A 21,995-nucleotide genomic window follows, 5' to 3' on the forward strand; every position below is an offset into this window, starting at 1 on the left:
CTCCAGTAAATAGATTTTATAACTAAGTGAATAATTAGCCGTAACCAGACAGTTTATGTTGTAGAATGCTTTGCAGCACTAAGAGCAAATATAGGCTGTGCAAATTGGGTTCATTCTTCTCTGCTTACCACTATATTCTGAGCAATAACTTCAGGGTCCACACACTCAGATTCCACAAAGAAAGTCTTCAGTCACGGATCAATTGTAAAAAGAAAAAGGGAGAAGAAAAAAGCAAGTGGTGTTAAAGAGTGAACACAGAAAGTGCTACAGATGCATGATAAACATGGATTCATTTCTCTCTGCATATAGCCCTGTGCATTTATCACTTTCTTTTTAGACGCAAGTGATTTTACAAGCAGATTTATTACTGTTAGGGATGCACCGAATCCACTATTTTGGATGTGGCCGAACCCCCGAATCCTTTGCAAAAGATTCGGCCAAATACCGAACCGAATTCGGCCAAAACAGGTAACTCTAGTCATGTAAAAGAGGGCCAGCGTCTTGATATTCATATCTGAGGGATTCGGCCTTTTTCAGCAGGATTCAGATTTGGCTGAATCCTTCTGCCCGGCCGAACCGGAATCCTAATTTGCATATGCAAATTAGGGGTGGGAAGGGGAAAAAAATGTTACTTCCTTGTTTTGTCACAAAGTCACGTGATTTCCCTCCCGCCCCTAATTTGCATATACAAATTAGGATTCGGTTCGGCCGGGCAGAAGGATTCAGCCAAATCTGAATCCTGCCGAAAAAGGCAGAATCCCTAATTTGCATATGTAAATTCGGGGTGGGAAGGGGAAAAGGATTTACTTCCTTGTTTTGTGACAAAAAGTCACGCGATTTCCCTACCCGCCCCTAATTTGCATTTGTAAATTAGGGTTTGGATTCGGTTCGGCCGGGCAGAAGGATTCGGCCGAATCCGAATCCTGCTGAAAAAGGCCGAATCCTGGCCGAATCCCGAACCGAATCCTGGATTCGGTGCATCCCTACTTTCATCGTTCTTCGCAATTATCCTAAAAAATAATTCAATGCAAATAATTCTCTGCATGCTGGTTAACTGCACCACTGCAATATTGCATGTGTTTATAAAAAAAAAGCCACTGGTGGGGAACTGGCAAAACATTTAAATGTTTCTCCAAATTATTAATCGCTAGCAAACAATGAGAATTTAGCTTTCAATATCTTAATTATTAGAATACATGTTTCTTAGTTTAGCTGGCTAGACACTGAAATCGGGGTTTTCTATTGGACAGGGCTACTAGGAAACAATGAAATGTATTTAAAGCCAGCCACAAATAACATACTAGTTTGGCAATGGGGCAGTAGACTTACTGCAGTGGACAGACCAAAGCTGGTTGCTAAGTGCTACTAATCTACTATTATGAGTTCCACCCATGGACAGAATCCCATTTGTCTGATTAATGAATGGTTGGAAGCTGCAGTTCCATCTGCTTCTCAGTTTATCCTGCCCTGCTAATTAGAGAGATTACTGTATGTTGTCTATGCCTGGGAATTTGCCTAAGCATGTTATAAATCATATAGCCTCAATTATATGAAATGTCATATTGATAAATTACATTGTTTATACTCATCAAAGAATGATGCTCAAAAGTGGAATATGAGAAGCGTTTATACAGATGACCTCTCCCTTTACCAACAGTAAGAAAATGCCATGCTTGACATGCCACCTACAATAATCCCTCACTCACCTGTATGATGGATACTCTAGTACAAGAAAGCTCAGGATTACTGTAGATCGGTATTTTTATCCTTTCAGGGTGATGGCTAATTCTGGCGCTAAATCTCCACCAGCACAAAATGCCCCAAAAAAAGTCACTTTGATTATCTGCTGGTCTGAATAATGAAGAAATGAGATTCAAAGGTTTTACTGGCAGGGTATAGACTGACCAATACAAATGTATTTTTGGCCATTTTGTCACTCTTGCTGGAGGAGATTTAGAGCGAGCGTCAAATTGATCCATTTGTCATTGCCCTTAAAGGGATTCAGTCATGATTTTTATGATGTTGTTTTTATTTCTAAATTATACTGTTTACACTGCAAATAATTCACATGACTGGGGGCAGCTGGGAAACTGACAATATGTCTAGTCCATGTCAGATTTCAAAATTAAATATAAACAAAATATGTTTGCTCTTTTGATCAGCACTATTAACTGATGCATGGTATCCCTTTAAGCATAGGGACCCATTTTTGGTTGGCAACCCCATAGTTCAGCATCCCTGCACAAAGTCTTTCACCAGAGAATCTACAGCTGTTGCTGCATTACAGCTCACTATCCCAATTGCAGCAGCTGGCTGTAGATCCCCAAAGACACTGCATGGAAATGGCTGTACAGCTTTAAATCGGTAGTTTGGAAACAGCAATCCCCAGCTGTTGGTCTAAGCAAAAAATGAAAGAAATAAATCCATTCCTGTTAGTAAAAAGAACTTACTTTAAAACCATTCTGATCTGCAAATTTAAGGATGGTCTCTCGCCTTTCTCTTGTTGTATTTGTTGCATCAAAAACCTAAAGGAAGAAGAGAACGTTTTGTCAGAGAAAGAATTTATAGATGGGTAAATCGTTGTATATTTTCTATATACAGGTATGGCACCCGTTAATCAGAATGCTCAGGTCCTGGGGTATTCTGGATAACGTATCTTTCCATAATTTGGATATTCATATCTTAAGTCTACTAAAAAATCATGTAAACATTAACTAAACCCAATAGGCTGGTTCAACTTCCAATAAGGATTAATTATATCTTAGTTGGGATCAAATACAAGGTACTGTTTTATTATTATAGAGAAAAAGGAAATCATTTTTTTTAAATTTGGATTATTTAGATAAAATGGAGTCTATGAGAGACGGCCTTTGCGTAATTCGGAGGTTTCTGGATAACGGGTCCTATACCTGTATATCCTTATATATATTTCACTCAATGTAAAAACCATATAATTTAGAGTTGGACACACACAGGTTGATATAAGTTTCCAATCTGGCCAAGGAGGTATCTTATTGGCTGTCTGCCCAACGTAAATCTGTCGGAAAAAAACAATTTCAGGTCTGCCGAGCAGATTATAAAATCTTGTTGGGAAAGGACCACATCAGGCCACTATGTGTGCATAGGCCTTGATTATGATCTGATTGTGGACCCAGAGCCAAATTTCGACACACACATTGATAGCCAAGATGGGTAAAGATCTTTCTGTTTGGCAACTTTTTAAGCAAGAAGATCTTTATATGTATACCCATCTTTAGCTGGCCCAACACAAACTGACACATATAAGAGGACTCATCAGGAATAGTAACAAGATGTTCTACCAATGAGATTATCATATACAAGAGATCCCTGGATGCAGTATTAGCAGTTTCTACTGATCCCCTTAAATGGTAAAAGCAGATATGCAGATGTATAGGACAATCCAGTATTTGAGATATGGTTCTTCATTCATCATTGCCAGGATGCAAGAATAGAGGTTACAGGACAGGTTTTTACATGTTTCAACTCTAAAACCCCCTAAATATGTAAAATCTGCATTAGAATATATTTATATAGCTTTCTGCTTCATACTTACTGCCACATGCCCCCCTTCTTCTCCCAGATAGCGCCTAACATCATTCAAGGCCAGTAAGGCACATTGTCTGTAGGGGAAGAAAAAAAATATGTAACTTGTGTATTAATTGTAGTCACTGCTACTTATAAACAGGAAACGACAGATAAATATATAAAGATATAATGATTGCACTTTTGTCACAGAAAAAACCTCAGAGATGAAAATTCATGGAACTGCAGGCAGCCTCTTCACATTAGACAATGAGGGGAGCACAAGTCTTATAGCAAACAAGAATCAGAAACCAGCATGTGTATAACAAAGCTGCTAAATTGCACAAGTGCAGCTGCCCATAGCAACCAACCAGTTGTTTTTTTTAACTATTTGTTTTTATGGAGTTTTAAATAAATGTACACATTGTCACAGTAAATTTTAACTCAAATAACTGTGCGGCGTCATTATTTCCAAGACCTAGATGCGGTTGCTAATAGGCCATCTCCAGTGTGCCATCTCTGTACTATAATCATGAGTAGACGTAGCAGATTCATTTGTATTGCGTTACAGCACTTAGAGGGGGGAAACTATAGATTTGTCCCCTGTTTAATATTGGATTAGGGGTTTTGGGAGGCTTCGGGATCCGTCCACAGTGCCCATATTTTGTAAAATTTTTGAGGGCAGCCTCTCTTCATGTATGTAAGTTTATAGGGAATGGCTTTATCTATCATGTTCTCCCAGGTTGCGAGCTTTAGGCCCCTGGCTGATTTCCAGTGTACTGCTATAGTATTTTTTGCAGTGATCTGAGTTCTCCTGGATGTCAAATCTTCAACCTGTTTGAGTAACGTTACCATAGGATGTAGTGGGGGAATCAATCCTGTTTTTTCCTTTATGCTTTCCGCAGAAAGTCAGCAGGGGAGTGTTGCACCTAGGGCACTCCTGATTTATTTCAGGGTTCATTTTATGCAACTTTTGGGGAGGGAGATATATATACGGTGCAGGTATTTGAGTTGAGTTACCCCGTCCCAATTGCTAATGACCCCATCAAGGGAGGCTTCTAGGACATCTTCCCAGTGCTCAGTGGTGAGTTGTGGGAGATTCTGTTGGCACTTGTCACATAATTTGGGCAGATTTGTGCTACCTGCTAACATCAGTTGGGCAGAAAACAGAGATAGGGGTTTCCAACATTCTTCTGTATGCACCAGACTTTCTATGACTCTGTGTTATGTTTGCAGTTTGGCCTCCAAATTGGGCCTCAACTGCGTGATGTAATTGTAAGTATCTAAAAGACATTGTATTTGGGATGGAAAAAGACTGTTTCAGTTCCTGGAAAGTTAGAAGAGTACCTTCCGGCATTACATCAGAAATATATCTAATGTTATGACGCACCCACTGTTGAGGATCTGTTATTGTTTTTAACTGTTTAAAGGAACAGTTCAGTATAAAAATAAAAACTAGGTAAATAGATTGTATGTGCAAAATAAAAAAAGGTTTTTTAATATTGTTAGTTTGCCAAAAAGGTAGTGTATAAAGGCTGGAGTGCCTGGATGTCTAATATAACAGACACTAATTCCTGCTTTTCAGCTCTATAACTCTGAGTTAGTCAGCGACTTGAAGGGGGGCCACATAGGATATAAATGTTCAGTGAGTTTGTAATTGATCCTCAGCATTCAGCTCAGATTCAAAAGCAACAGTTATGGTCCATGTGCCCCCCCCAAGTCACTGATTGGTTACTGCCTGGTAACCAATCAGTGGAAAGCAAGAGAGCTGCAAAGCAGGAAGTAGTATTCTGGCTATTATGTTAGACATCCAGTCACTCCAGCCTTTATACATTACATTTTTGGCAAACTAATTATAGCAGAAATATTTTTTTATTCTGCACAGCCTATTTACCCAGTTTTTATTTTTATACTGAACAATTATTTTAAGATTTTGGTTACCCCAGAGAGGAGTATTGTGTGAACAATGTGGTAGGGGTTTTGGGAAGTGTTTTATTGCCATCTTCCATGCCCTGACTACAGTTCTCATTGGTGGAGTGGCTAATGGGGTGTAGGTCATGCCCCTGTATAAAAGGTTTTTTAGCTTCTCTAGGGAGCTCAAGGTTTGTGCCTCGAGCAGGGTGGAACTAACCAGTTTTGATCTGCCTACAAGTTAGAAAATCAAAGCAAATATGTGGTTAATTCCATAAACAACTGCAGGGGTCCAATATAAGCAATATTTAAAGGAGAACTAAACCCTAAAAATAAATATGGTTAAAAATGCCATATTTTACATAATAAACTTATTGTACCAGTCTAGTTTAAGTTTAATCTTCTCAATAATAGCAATGATCCAGGACTTCACACTTGTCACAGGGGGTCACCATCTTGGAAAGTGTCTGTGACACTCACATGCTCAGTGGGCTCTGAGCAGCTGTTGAGAAGCTAAGCTTAGGGGTTGTTGCAAATTTACAAGCAGAAAATGAGGCTGGACTGTAATGTAAGCTGATGCTACAGGGCTGATTATTAAATTCTGATGCTAATTGCATTGGTTTCTGTGCTGCCATGTAGTAATTATCTGTATAAATTACTAATCAGCCTTATATTGTGACATCTCTATTCTATGTGTACTGTATATTGTGAGTGGGTCCCTAAGCACAGTAAGTGACAGCAGCACAGAGCATGTGCAGTGAATCAGCAGAAAAAAAGATGGGGAGCTACTGGGGCATCTTTGGAGGCACAGATCTGATAAAGGGCCGTGATTGTCTTGGGCTTGTACAGAAGCCCAACACATAATGTACAATATTTCTACCCTACTTCTTTAGTTAATTTTTAGTTCTCCTTTAAGGATATAGCATTATTATGTAGGTGGTGGTTTAATTAAAAATATGGTAAAAAAACATTGGTAGGCATTGGTTTGTAGGAAATATTAGCCTCAACAATGAGGTTTTCATAAAGAAGCCTTGTGTTTCAGCAGTGACAGGGTCTCCCACGACACAGTTGGGGGCAGCTCATTATGTTGGATGGGTTGCTGACCTAAACTCAGACTGAAGCTGCTCTGTTTGGAATCTGGGTCACAGATCATGCAGCTCTAAGGAAAGAAACATATCATTTTTCAGCCTCAGAGCCAAAGTAGGCATCAAAATTGCAAGCAGGTCAGGGGCACAGAAGGGGAGGGTGGCATCTCTTGCACCCTGAATGGGCTGGTACTGGGCACAGCACAATTACTATGCACTGTGCCAGCAAGTACAATTTGATCTGGGTGCTTTATGGTGTATTTTTTTCCCTCTGATTAGAACAAGAGGAACACTACACCTGACACAGTGGCAGAAATGTCTTTTTGTTTTACCCCACCCACTGGCACGACGAGGGTTACTATGTGTGTGTGTGTAAAATTGTATTACTGACACATGAGCACACACTAATACACATCCACCCATACAAATAAACCCCCACCCTGGACATGGCACTCACTTTCGGATTTTCTGTCCCTCCTCGTTGTCTGGAAGGAAGAATTCAAAGGATTTGAAGGTTTGCACCAGGTCCCGTCTGTACTGGCCAACATTGAATTCTGCAAGTGGAAGGTTGTTGGCGTCAATGCAATTCCAGAATATTTCCATCAGCAGAAATAAGCAGAAATTGTGTGATCTGATCCTGTTCTGGATTATTTCACACGTGTCAGTAAAGGTGGCCATACACAGGGAAATTCGCTCGTTTGGTCGATGTCGCCACACGAGTGGATCTCTCACCGATATGCCTCATTGAGGTGGATGATATCGGGCTGATCCGATCATGGGCCCTAGGACCCAACAATCAGAATGGAGGCAATACGGGCAGTCGGATTGCGGGACCGGATCAACGAACAGATGCGACCACGATCTGATGGGATTTTTTTACCCTGCCTGATCGACATCTGGCCAGACAACGATCGGGGACACCCGTGGATGGCCCCACACATGGGCCAATAAGATGCCAACACGGTCTGTCGGCAGCTTATATTGGCCGTGTTTGAGGGCCTTAAGGGACAGAAGTCTCAGGAAATAACAGAGGGTGAATATATATTTTTTCATTTACTTGTATCCCAGACTGTAGGATGCTGGAAGTGCTACCTCAATGGTCTCCTGATGTCTGCAGGTGGTATGTCCCTGCTTCTGAGCTACACAACAACCATTATTTAAGGGGCTGCCCTTATTTTTAAAAATGCCAGTTTTCTATTTATGATTACCCAATGGCACATACTATTAAAAAAGTATATTATTATGAAAATGGTTTATTTACATAAAGCAGGATTTTGCATATGAGCTCTTTTATAGAGACCTACATTGTTTGAGGGGTATAGTTTTTCCTTTAAGGCACCAAACTTATAGAAATGAAGAAATATGGAAATAAATAATTGCCATTGGCGTGTGCGTGCAGAATCCTTTGGGAGGATATATCATCCTATATATTTGTTTATTTTCCTGAGACCCAGGGGCACCAGACTGCTGCCACAGAACAGTGTTTACTATTAATAATGACACTTTATTTTATTAATGCACCCACCTTTGGTTGGCACCCCAATCCAGTTGAGATAACGTGTGAGTTTCTTGGAGATGTAAGTCTTGCCTCTGGCAGGGAGTCCGACCATAACAATGAGGGTCGGGCAGTTGGTCATACATACTGGAAGGAAGCGAGAGAGGAAAACGCTGATCAGCACAAAGAGCAGCAGGTCCATATGAGAACTGGAAATAATGACAACGTTATGCAACTCTCCTGTAAGAGAGAACCACCAGTGAAGGATACGAACTACAGCATATCAAAGTCTTGCAGAGGATGTTGGGTGTTGTAGTCAGTGATTGCTATGGTTTACAACACAAGAACATTCTTGCCCAGTATTAGCAAACAAGCCCCATTGACCAGTTGGTAAAATTCACAATGTCATTTGCAGAAACACCTGTACCCCTTTAATCACGCCTTTCAATAACGATTGGTTATAGACTGAGAACAGACAGTGAAAGGGGACTTCTAACTGCAAGATCACTAAAATACTTCTATGCAGTGGGTCAGTTATAAAAACCACAACTTGTTGAGTGGACAGAAAGTCGAAACCAGGGCTGTGACTGGAAATATCTGTCAGCTGACTACTATCTGCTGCAATCTGGCAGGAAGTCCAGTAAGTCAATTAGTCATGTGACATCTACTCTATGGCACCCATTGTATTCAAGGCAAAAAACATGAATTTATTAACATGTATTTTTAGAGCGCCAACATATTGAGTGTGCAGCGCTGAATTCACTGCTAGTGACAATTTCAAACAACCAATGAAACCCAAGTATGCAATAACCACTCTTTAGTTAGACTTGCCCTGCAGTTTGTTACATTAGGGGAAATCACTTACAGACACAGGGGTCACTGACCCAGGCAGTCTAAAATCTATTGCTCTATAGGGCTATAGTTTTATAGTATTGTTTTTAATATTGTTACTTTTTATTATGAAACTTTCTTTACTGGCCTCTGCTATGCATCTTCCAGTCTTTCATTCAAACCATTACCTGCTTGCTAGGGTAAATGTGACCCTAACAACCAGAAAGTAGTTCAAATTCCAAGCATGGCAGCTGCAGGACAAAAAAAACGAAATACTTCAAAAACAACAAACAAAAAATAAAGCCAACTGCAACGTGCTTCAGAATATCACTTGCTATATCAGTAATTTAAAGGGGAACAACCCCTTTGATTACCTTTTAGCACAATAGAGAACAATGTTCTACAACAACTCGTAATCAGTTGTAATTGTTTTTGTGGTTTGAGTTCTACAGATAGCGGATAGGTAGTGATCTGACAGACAATAGAAAGATAAGCAGTGACAAAGTTAATTTCAGTTTGGAGACAGGCAAACCAGAAAAACAAAATTGAAGGACAACTGCAACCTATGCCTCCATTATACAGCACTGGTTAATGTTAATTCTGCAAGTGAACCTCTGTGTGCAGGAAAGCTAATTCAGGCTGAGACTATAGAGATGAATGTCATTTAACCTTCATTTTGCACCACTTTGCAAAATGGGACAAGCATTCAATTACAGAAAACAACCCGATACATTCCTTGAGGCGCATGCATGAGCTGGGGAAAAGGGGAAGCATGCAGAAAGCTACAAAGTCTGTTAAGCTGGCCATAGATGTTGAGATTTTTAAAAGATCAGATCCTCATCATGAGACCACGATTTTCTCAGAACGATCATACGAATTGACCATCAACTAAAAAGACCAATTTGCCAGGAAAACAAAGGGGAGCTGCCTGCTTGGCCCTGCAAACATAGATAGATTGCACTGGGACCAACAAAGATTTTTTGACCTGGCCAATCAATTTCCTGACAGATGTCAACTGAAAAATCGTGTACGATCGTTCGAATCCCACTAACCGCACGATAATTTCGAAAGGATTGCTCAGACTTCCCTAAAATCGGTCGTTCGGCAAGAAGAATCGTCGCGTCTATCGGGAGCTTTACTCCTGACAGGCCAGTCCTGGCACATTTTAGGCACTGCAACCAAAATACAATACCCAGAATTCTCAGTGACTCTCTGTTCTACCTGAGCAGCCTCACGATACAGGACGGAGAAACACAGGGGACATATAGGGCTAATACAGTACAATGTGACACAAAGTAGGAAGCACAAAATAACAACATATCAAAATAACATCCCTCAGTGTTAGGCCTTATTGCCCTATAGCAGTGATCCCCAACCAGTAGCTCGCGAGCAACATGTTGCTCTCCAACCCCTTGGATGTTGCTCCCAGTGGCCTCAAAGCAGGAGCTTATTTTTGAATTCCAGACTTGGAGGCAAGTTTTAGTTGCATAAAAACCAGGTGTACTGCCAAACAGAGTCTCAATGTAGGTTGATATTCCACATAGGGGCTACCAAATGGCCAATCACAGCCCTTATTTAGCATCCAGGAACATTTTTCATGCTAGTGTTGCTCCCCAACTCCTTTTACTCCTGAATGTTGCTCACGGGTTCTAATGGTTGGGGATCCCTGCCCTATAGCAACAAACAGTGGTCCTTTTCCCTTATCACTAAAATACTTCTATGCAGTGGGTCAGTTATAAAAACCACAACTTGTTGAGTGGACAGAAAGTCAAAACCAGGGCTGTGACTGGAAGATGAGGATGCCTGAGGCTATGCTAATACTCTGCCATATCCCCATACAAATTCATTTGGTTGGAAGCCAGGTAGGGTAGCACATGGCCAGACTTCACAATGTTTACAACTGCTGTTGTGTGGGAAATAACAGTTGTACTGTAAAGAGAGTCCCTGTGAATGGTGGAAATGCAGGAACAAAAGCAAGTGCAAGTTACAGACATTGGATGCCTACTTTTATCAAGAGCATTCTCTTTCTATCCCCCCCCAAAGTTGATGCCAAGTGTAAATGCCCTCTCTGCCAATTACTTAAAGGAGAAGCAAACCCTAAAGTTAAAAAACACCTACACCCCTACCCTACATAGACCCCCCCTTCCCTCCTCCGCCCAGCCTAAGTGTTACTCCAGGCAAATGTCCCTAAGTCTTTACTTACCCCTTGGTGCAGATTCTGTCCAGCGGAGTTCACGGGCGCCATCTTCTTCTCTTCGATAATCTTCGGGAAGTAACGGCGCATGCACAGTTGGAATCATTTTCTGCTTTGCGACAACTGCGCATGGCCTGAAACCCACGGAAATTGCCGAAGCACAGGGAAAAGACCCGAAGATTACAGAAGTGGCTGAAGATGGTGCCCGTGAACTCTACTGGACAGAATCTGCTCTGAGGGGTAAGTAAAGTCTTAGGGGCATTTGCCAAGGGTACAGCTAGGCTAGGGGGGAGGAGGGAGGGGGGGGGGTCTATGTAGGGTAGGGGTTTTTTTAACTTTAGGGTTTGCTTCTCCTTTAATGGAGAATGGGTGATGGCCCAGAGAATAACCCAGACAGTGTAAACTATTCTACACTGCAGACCAGGATAGTAGCAGGTTGAAAAGCCATTGCCTTACACCACTGTATCCGCATATGTAATATAAGGCACTAAGTTTGCCCAGGAGCAGTAACCCATGACAACCAATACGATTCTTGCATTTTAACAGGTGACTAGTAAATGCTACTTGCTGGGCAAATTTAGTGTCTTTTATTACACAACTCCATATGTTCTATAGTTCTTCCAGCTAACCTGTACTACTCAGTACTTGCCTGGCACAAAGTGGCAGCTTCTCTGGGACAACTTGTTACATGGAAGAACATCTATTACTGAGGCTAAAATCTGCAACAACCCTGGATATACATGATATAATACAGAGTATACAATGTAGCTGCAGTGGGAGTCAGTGAAGGGTGTCCTGCATCATTGTGTCACTTCTCCAATGTACTCACTATGCTCTCACTATCCTAGAAGATCATGTATGTGAGGTCAGATCTCTGTGTATATATAAATATATATGTATATGACAGAAGCAATGTCATGGGTGCATCTCTAGCATTTCTCCCGTGTGCATCCCGCAAACCATTACCTTTCCTCTGGGCACTGTGCTGCACCGGATGTCCATTGTTAAAAGGCACCCAAATTTTTTTTAGTGGGTTTTGGGTCAGCTCCAGGGGGGAATCAGCCATGTCTTGACGCCGGATGAGTTGTTAGAGCAGACACTGCAAACACACAACACATATACAGCACATATACAGCACATATACAGCAGGGTGCCTGAAGCTGTGCCTCCTAACATACACAACACATACACACTAGGGACACTTGGCACACATACAATGCAGCACAAAGTGCCACAAACACTACAGATCAGCCTGCCAGCTCACTGTACATACAGTCCACGTATCAACCTCTGCACATTGACCGGTGACAACACAATCCAGGCTTGAGGAGAGCACAAAAAACAACACACGCACTCATCACACCCACAGTGCTGATTGCACAAACACACCATCTGCATGTCCTGTAAAGTGTGGGCCTTCAAGCTCCACCCATTGGGAGGAGCTACAGCCCACATTGTTTCTAATATAAGTGCACTTACCATAATTGCACATATGCAGGTGTACCTGGGTAGCTTTTTAACTAAACAAGCATTTGACAAATATTCTGATAATTTAGTACAGAGCTGCATGATGGATTCAATACAGATTAGAGCTAAAAGCTTTTGTCTAATGCACCCAATACTTTGCATATTTATTCAAATCATTGCTAGACTGAGTGCATTCTGGGACATGTAGTTTAGCAGCTGATTGGCAGACAGCTGGACATCCTACCTATGAACTCTCATAAGCAGTCATTTTCCTCCTTTACAATTTACAAAATAAACTCAAATATCTTTAGAATGCTCTACAATGAAAAGAGGGGGCAACATGAAGGTAAGGACCCCCACGAGAATAGGGGAAATAACAATTTAGAAATGTTTAGCCCCAAAATAAACTCAAATATCTTTAGAATGCTCTACAATGAAAAGAGGGGGCAACAGGAAGGTAAGGCCCCCCTGAGAATTGGGGAAATAACAATTTAGAAATGTTTAACCCCAAAATAAACTCAAATATCCTTAGAATGCTCTACAATGAAAAGAGGGGGCAACAGGAAGGTAATTCCCCCCTGAGAATAGGGGAAATAACAATTTAGAAATGTTTAACCCCAAAATAAACTCAAATATCTTTAGAATGCTCTACAATGAAAAGAGGGGGCAACAGGAAGGTAAGGCCCCCCTGAGAATAGGGGAAATAACAATTTAGAAATGTTTAACCCCAAAATAAACTCAAATATCCTTAGAATGCTCTACAATGAAAAAAGGGGGTAACAAGAAGGTAAGGACCCCCATGAGAATAGGGGAAATAACAATTTAGAAATATTTAACCCCAAAATAAACTCAAATATGTTTAGAATGTTCTACAATAAATAGAGTGGGGCCCACAGGAAGGTAAGGACCCCCATGAGAATAGGGGAAATAACAATTTAGAAATGTTTAGCCCCAAAATAAACTCAAATATGTTTAGAATGTTTGTATTGTTTTCAATCTTAGGGGGCCCCAGGGTCTTATTGCAATGTCTTGTTGCCAGCGCCTATATTGAAATAAATATGCCAAAACTAAATTCCATATGCTGAGTGGCTAATTAGCAATTCAAATACATGCACACCGTTTAGGAAAATATAAGCAGAAGAGGAAGTTTTGCCTCCCTCCAGACCACACAGAACATTTTAATTATAAAAGGTAAAATTTAAACCTGATAGACATCAGCATCACACTACTGAAACAATTTAAAAGAATGAGCCCAGGCTTCAAGCACAGCCAATTGGACATGAAGATTTTGCCTCAGAGCTTACTGAACAGTATTGGATTGCTGGTTCTACATCTCGCAGCTCCCTTTTGTGGTCATTTCCAGTAATAAGGACAAGACAATACAGGACTGTGTTTCACAACTACTTGTCTCAAAGGGGGATAATATGTCTGTGCTTCCTCACTGAAATTTCTTCTTTTGTTTGAGGGGAAAAAACACATGGATTTTTCACTGGCTTGCTTGCAATAGCACACACACTTTTAGTAGAAGCCTAATGTCACACAGGGAAGGGAAGCAGCTTTTTAGGGCTTGTAACTGTTTTCAAATTTAGCCAGCCATATCCAAATCATTAATCAAATTCAAATGATTAAATAATCCACTAGGGGTCGCAAATACCAAGAATTTGACAGAATTCTTGGAAATCGACTCTGCTGGGAAAGTTCCCGGCATCAATGAAAACCGCCAGTACAGCGCTCTGATCACTCACTTGTAGATAATTCCTTCAATGCATTGTCTCCTTACACTTGTTAGGGCACACGGGGTGATCTCTATGCAGAGTGACTGGGAATCACCGCTGTGCACCAGGCTTTTCTAGTGATATAACTGAAATACAGAAACAAATGCTTTAAAGCATTAGGAAAATGTTTAGCTGTAGCTCCTAGAATATTTAGAATAGCAAAGAGGTTTTTAGCCCCTGATCTCTTCCTCCCTTTGCCCCTACAGCTGGGCTTTTATGTACATCTCACTAGAACTGGCCTTCTGGCTGAACCCTCTCCTAGAGCCCCACAGTTTGGGAAACACTTTTTTAAGGGAGTTTGGGGGCTCCAGAAAATGCACCCATGGGGTTAAGTATGTATTAATTATTTATTTATATAGCACCCCAAATGTACCTATTGTGTTACAAGGCATAGACACAAACACTGGTATTGTTACAATAACTTATATACTGAAATAAATCTATGCTTAAGTGCTAGGTGTTTCAATACACAGTTGGGATTAGGTCCCTGCCCTGAAGAGCTTACATTCTATAAGGGCACTTACAGATGACCATTGGTATATGGCAGGGTTGCCCAAAAGGTAGATTAGCTGGGGATCAGTAGATCTCAAGACTCTATATAACCCTCCTATTTAATTATTTTAATTCAGATATTTATTATGTAAGAAATAGTTGTTTGTTAAATATAGCAATATAAATTCTCCCATAAATCAATAGAATGTTAAAGTAATATTTTCCATGAAACAGAATACTAACAGTGCTTTTATGGGTGTAGATCATAATGGAACGACATCACTAAAAGTAGACCTCACATTAGTAAAGTATGGGCACTCCTGTATTTATAAGGTTCCCTTGTGGTGGCTTTTCCATGCATCCCATCGCATGGGAACACATGGGTTAATGCAGCCCATTGTTTGATATATATTTGTACTCCCTGTGCCACTGGGAACTGCTAAATGCAGGTAGAACATAATAAATTGCCTTCCATCTGTGTTCAGCATGTCCAAGCAGCACAGTGAATAGGAACCCTGGTCTATTATGCAGGACATACATTTAAAGATCCACTGTTTTGGAGAGGTTGCCAATGTCTACCTGATTTTAAGACAGATATTGGTCAGGCAGGCCCATCAGAGGGCCTTATACATGGGCCATTATGCTTGGTCCCAATAGACTGAATTAGTGTTAATCAGCCTGTGTATGGCCAACATAACTATTTGCAAATTATCGTGTATTTCAAGAGAAGGGCCCCCTTAATGGGCACTTAACATCTGAGTAGAGTCAGCTGCAATAGATAACAAGATTTCTTTGCACAGTTATAATGTGATTTACTTGTAGCAATAGTATTATGGTAAGATGTTCTGGTCAGGGAGCTGCTCTGCAGGAAATGGCTAATGAAACTGTCAGGCAACAACAACATACCAGTTAGCTAGAAGGCCTTCTCCAGTGCTGCATGGGTTAACACTGTCATCATTAAATTCTCATAAAATAGGAGAAGGCAGCGTCTGTAGTTGAGGTGCTGGCACAAAAATATATAATCAAGAGCATTAAATTTGTCATCCAGGCAAGAGCCTGGGTGCATGGGCAGAAACTTAAAAAATGAAATAAGGTTTTCATGCCACTTTATATGTGGTTTGCACTAAAACCAAACTTGGATATGTGTTACCAGGCTATTTGCATTGATACCAAATATGATTTTGTCAGACCTACCATTTAGTAGAATGGGGTTCTAAGGGACTTGCACCCCCTTGGACCGCCTCTTGGACCCCCTGTTTGGTAAATGTGGGCACATTAAAGGGGTTGTTCACCTTCCAAACACTTTTTTTCAGTTCAATTGTTTTCAGATTGATCCCATTTTGTATTTTTTACCGTTTTTTCCAAAATCAAATTAATGTTCCTGTCTCTGGTGTTTCAGTCTGGCAGCTCAATAATTCAGGTGCAGACTCTAAACAATTTTGCAACATTTAGTTGATACATTTCTCAGCAGTATCTGTGGAATATTAGCAACTATTGTATCAATTCCAAGGGTAGAACTACACGATGCTCTTACTTCCGTTCCAAAGCGACGTGAGGAAACGCAGGCGTCACGTTGCATGCACTGAATCTAATGTAAGTAAATGGGATGTCGCACGTAGAAGCTGATTTCATCGACTGTCAGATGCGAACGCTGTATGTTGCGTCTTCATTCTACAGTCGTGTCGTATGCATGCTGCGACAACATCCAACATTCCTATTACTTACCTGGAAGGTGTCACGTCATGTGCCGAATCTAAGTGGAAGAAGACTTTCCTTCTCCTTTAATGAAACGCAGGGATTCTGCTACAAATGTATCAACTAAATTTAGACCAATTTACAGAGCTGCTTTAGATAGTGAAAAATTAAACTTTACACCTCAATATAAGAAAAACGGTCACAAATGGAAAATAGAAAGTATTTGGAAAAGTTGTTATTTCTGGTAAACAATTTGAAACCAACCGAACTGAAAAAAAAAAGTGTTGGAAGGTGAACATCCACTTTAAGATTAAATCTAGGAGAAGAAAAATAAAATGAAAAAGCTGAAGCCTGCTTTCCGTGTCAACATGAGACACCTAGCAGTTCTCTAGGTCATGATTGACAAGGCTCTCCTTCATTCTAAATTGCTGTAATGTCATTTCTATCAATGGCATAATGGGTACAGTCCTATCTTCTACTCCCCTTCCTCTTTATATAATCATATCTGAATGTATACAGTATATGACAGCCTCCAAACAGAACTCCATTCATGTAGTGCTGTTTCAGTGGAAAACATAAATGGTCTGGATGTGCAACTACTAGTAAAGCTACCCCCCACCCCGTCCCCTATAAAGAGACATATCAAACAACTTACCTCTCATGTTACTTGTCAGACATTTTAAAGGGTAAATAACTTCTGCCAACAACCAGATTTACTTCCATTATTCTTCCTGTAACAGACTCCTAAAAGTAAACTGCTGTCTGTGTATTACTCGAGTGGTTTAAGATGCTCAGTAGTAGAAAATGAGCCTCCCTCAGCTCTTCCTTTATATTTTCCTGTCATCTTAGAATAAAATAAACGCAAGATATTCTTTAGGAAATTGAAATTTCTTTCATGGCGAGGGAGACACAAGTTTAATTCTAGGTGCATGTTTGTGATTTGGATGCCTTTATGTGCTCTGTTTTCTTGGCTGCCAAATGAGTCTTGTGATACTGATGCACAAAGACCTTTAACTGCTTATTTTTACTCCCTGGGTGAGATCCAACTGTTGAACCAACATAGAGCACATATTGTGCCAGTGCACTAAATATCTGAGTGAATTGCTGCATTCACAATACTGTGCACATTCCCTCCTTTCTAGGGCAGTGATGGTTGTCAGCAAGTATTGGGCAATATCCTTGCTCGCATGGTGCACCACACCTAGCACCAACATCTGTCTCAGCATGTATAATCTTACTTATTATTGGGAGAACACTTGATTTGGAGATTTGGAATAAATGCTTATTTGCTGAGCTAAACTTTGTAACGAACAAGAACAGTGTCGGACTGGCCCACCGGTATACCAGGAAAACTCCCGGTGGGCCAAGGTGTCAGTGGGCCCTCATGCTGCTAATCATTTGGCCTATTTCATGGCTATTCCCTATTTCTATGAGAACAAAGAGGCTAAATAGCAGGAATAATAGATTATAGTATATAAAGAAAACAGAATAGGAGAATAGGGGTTGATTGAGGAGATGAAGAATAATAGTACTGAGAGTGGGCCCCTGGTCTAAGGTTTTATGGTGGGCCCCTGGTCTAAGGTTTTTGGGTGGGCCCCTGGTGTCCCAGTCCGACACTGAAGAACTGTAACCAACAATGTTTTCTTATAATTTCCTATTATAAAAAGGTGGGCTGAGTAAATGCTGGGCCACATAAAGTTAAAAAAGTATGAACTTTTAGCATTTTATACACGTTTTGGTATTTTTTGTTTTAGAGTTTAACATTGTAGTTGTCAATTTAAAACAATTCAAGGATCGGATCTTCCCAGACTGTTGAAGTTCCCCTTTAAATTACAGACATTTATCAATAGAGGAATGAGAGTGCATTAGAGGTGAATCCTCTGAGGTCACTAGGAAGCAGAGTGGGATTCCCCGTGTGTCATTTATCATTTTGGTCCTGCCAGGTGCCTTTAAGGGGAGGACAGATGGCATATCCGCATCTCTGCCTGGGATATTATTACACGGAATTGGAGGAAAGGTCACAAACAGAAGCGGGCAGAAATCCAGCTCAGTGGGAACATAAACATCAATCACTTCAACCAACGTTTAACCCTCTCTGCGCCAGGGAACAAAACAGAGAGACACTGAAAGTAAATGTTGCCAGTAAGCAGCCAGCCTAGCAACGTGTGGGAGCTACATTGCTGTTCTCTCGTCCCAGTTTTTTTTATACAATTCTATTCATTAAAAATGTTGTTCTTTAAAATACAAGGTTTTACTTAAAGAGATAGGTCACCTTCACAAAACATATTAATATTGCTGCATCTTATTTCATTTTTTTCTTTTTTTTCCTCCAAATGTGCAATTACTAAATAATTCATGGTTATTTTCTGAATATATAATAAAGAGGTACCGACAACAAAAAAAAAACTTTTTTTTTAATGCAATTTATAATTTTGCCATGAATTATTTGTTTTGTCGTCTATTACCTCCACAATAAGGAAGACATAAACAAATATGTCTTCATTTGGTGGCATACTAGAATTTTGGTGGGGGGGGTTCTTTTTCTATGATTGTTGGTCATTGTTTTGACCTTAATGATTATGCTTTCTTAAAAAAACACATCAAATCCGAAAAACTTGCTATTGCCCTTGCGGGCTGGGAAATGTTGCATTTTCCTGTAATGTGAAACACAGGTTATATTCAGTTTGGGAAAAGTCATTGTTGTAGTATTTGAAAGGGATAATTGTGAAGGTGAACTACACATTTGATCCCCCCCTGGGGGTGTCTGATACATTAAAGGAGCACAGCAAGACGGCTAGGGGATATTCTTCTGCCATTCTATCAACCACATAGGCTTCCCTAGTCTTTTTAATCGGGCCAATGGAATGATTTAGGCAGCCCCGGATTTGTGGAAAGGCTACCTAGGCCCGGGCCTAGGGTGGCAGGATTTTAGGGGGACGGCATGCTGCCCAACCACACCCACATTGGTTCAAAAACACTTGGGATGCACTGGAAATACAATATTTTTTTAAATTTCCCATGCGCCAATACCCATTGCTCCGGTCTAGATGATAAAAATTTGCACGAATAAAGTGGAGGGGACAGGGGCGATGAACGGCAGTGGGCCTAGGGGTGCCCACTATGTAAATCGGGCCCTGGATTTAGGGTAAGGCCAGACGAGGAGATTCGGGGAGATTTTGTCACCTGGCGACTTATCGCCACGTCTTTTGCGCGACTATCTCCCCGAACTGCCTCAGCGTTTTTTCCCCATAGTCTACAGCGCAAAATCGCCTGCGCTAATGCACACGCGGCAATGCGTTTTCAAAAGTCGCCCAAAGTGGCAACTAATTGTTTTAATGACAATATCATTTACTGTTGCCCTGCACTGGTAAAATGTGTGTGTTTTCTTCAGAAACACTATTATAGTTTATATAAACAAGCTGTATAACTATGGGGGCAGCTATTCAAGCACAGGATACATGGTAGATAACAGATAAGTTCTGAAGAATCCCATTGTATACTACAGAGTTTCTGTTATCTGCTGTGTATCCTGTGCCTTTTCTCCTTTTTCAGCTATGAATGGCTGCCCCCATGGCTACACAGCAGCTTGTTGATATAAACTATAGTAGAGTTTCTGACGCAAACACACCAGCTGTACCAGTGCAGCACAACAGTACATTACATCCTCATTATTTTAAAACACTTTAATTTTTTGTTGTTATTGTTCCTTTAACTCAATCTACAATCTCAATCTAAGGTTACAGACACATAAAACTTCCTGCCACACAAGGGTTAAAAAGCACAGGGATCTCCCAGCCAGGCCTAAGGTTTCACTTTCGATTGAAGCTGTTTTTGTTCAGTTCATATCACACTGGTGGGGTGGGCCTTTTAGAGTCAGTCACAAAGCCTTAGCTGTGTGACTGAGCCTCAGTCATGCTCACAATACACCTGCTATGGATGCCAGGCAACACACCGTAGCAATATATCTATTAAAGAAAAGAGATCACCAAGGTATTAGCATCCTACCAGATGGGGCAATAAATAAAATAAAATGTACACAGTTAGTTATATCAATAGTAGGTAACGAAGATTATTCAGTGTACACTGGCTGTTATAGAAAATAATACGTTTCCGTCAATGATTTCCACATGGGTAAAAAGGAAATAAAATGTGAATAATGAAATCCGGGTGGATCTGCAGTGGGAGGATATTCTTTGTAATGGTCACAATCACAGACATAAGTCCCTAATGATGTTGAACTCCTCGGGGGGGGGGGGGGAGTGCCAGACCCAGGGAGGAATTTGGATCATGGAGGGGGACTGCATCAGACATGGGACCAATGTGCACCTATATTCCTTCCACAGTACAGGTAGAACTGGTATAAGCTCTGCATTCACTATACATATATGTGTGTGTATATATATGTGTGTATATATGTGTGTGTGTATATATATATATATATATATATAGAGATATATATATATATATATAGATATATATATATATATATATATAATATATATATTAAAAAAAAACAAGGGAAAGTTGTGCTCACTACACATGTTTTTAGTTTGCCAGGTGTCCATAGCCATGTTACTTGTGCGCTGATTAACTTCAGTCACACTTTACTGCTGCACTGCAGATTGGAGTGATATCACCCCCTCCCCCCCCCACCAGCAGCCTATCAATAGAACATTGGGAATGTAACCAGATAACAGCTCCCTGACACCTGTGTTGCTAAGGCTAGTGGCACATGAGGAGATTAGTTGGCAATCGATAAATCGCTGCTGCTGGTGACTAATCTCCCTGAAATGCCTTAATTAAGTATAATAAAGCAATAGGATTCGTTGGCATAGTTGGCCAGCTTAAATATATTGCAATTTATGGACAAACAATATTTATACCTATATATAATTTTTTTTTTATAAATCTTGATTTTTTTCACAAGTATTGTCGTTGAGTGCGGTTCTATGTTACTTTATTTATATACATTGTTCAACTGGCATTCTAACATGTCTAACATCTCTTGTCTATCCTGGACAAGAGATTAGGAGCATTGCCAGTTACACATTTGGATGACGTGAGACCATTCTATTTTCCGACACAGCTCATCTGACTTTCATACAAGCAGTTAGCCAACATACTGAATAATTTTTTATGTCTATATCTATGAAGACACAGTTTTTCAGTTTCTTTCCCCTCTTGTTTCTTGTTTCTTCTGTACAATCTCATTGTCAGGATGTACTTAACACTGAACACTGCAAATCTGCTTCCTCCAGGAACAACAGGAAACAACATCTGCAATTTTCTGTATTTCATATCCAGAAATACAGAAGATTTGATGGTAGTTTGTTACATTTTCAGGATTAAAGTTAAGAAGTGAATAATGAAACAACTATAAGATAATATAAATAAATACTGAATTACCACCACAGTCAGAGGCATCTCACTTCTCAACAACTTAAAAGTAAGAGCAACCAACCCAATACAGGAATCCCTGTCCTAATGAATGAGACAATTGAACTGAA

At 40.4% G+C, this 21,995-nt stretch overlaps 1 protein-coding gene across 8 annotated transcripts in view; it reads right to left on the minus strand.

The window, feature by feature from the left end:
* Positions 1-21,995, minus strand: part of pfkfb4.S (6-phosphofructo-2-kinase/fructose-2,6-biphosphatase 4 S homeolog) — a 40,139-nt gene that overhangs the window by 12,198 nt on the left and 5,946 nt on the right. The window contains 6 exon segments of one of the 8 annotated variants that reach the window (NM_001091474.1): positions 129-185; positions 2,451-2,525; positions 3,575-3,641; positions 6,997-7,093; positions 8,065-8,181; positions 12,026-12,414. In NM_001091474.1, the coding sequence (NP_001084943.1) occupies positions 129-185; positions 2,451-2,525; positions 3,575-3,641; positions 6,997-7,093; positions 8,065-8,181; positions 12,026-12,125 (513 nt within the window). In that variant the 5' untranslated portion in view covers positions 12,126-12,414. 8 annotated transcript variants of the gene reach the window in all.

The sequence above is a fragment of the Xenopus laevis genome, chromosome 4S (genome assembly GCF_017654675.1).
Source record: "Xenopus laevis strain J_2021 chromosome 4S, Xenopus_laevis_v10.1, whole genome shotgun sequence".
Lineage (NCBI taxonomy): Eukaryota > Metazoa > Chordata > Amphibia > Anura > Pipidae > Xenopus > Xenopus laevis.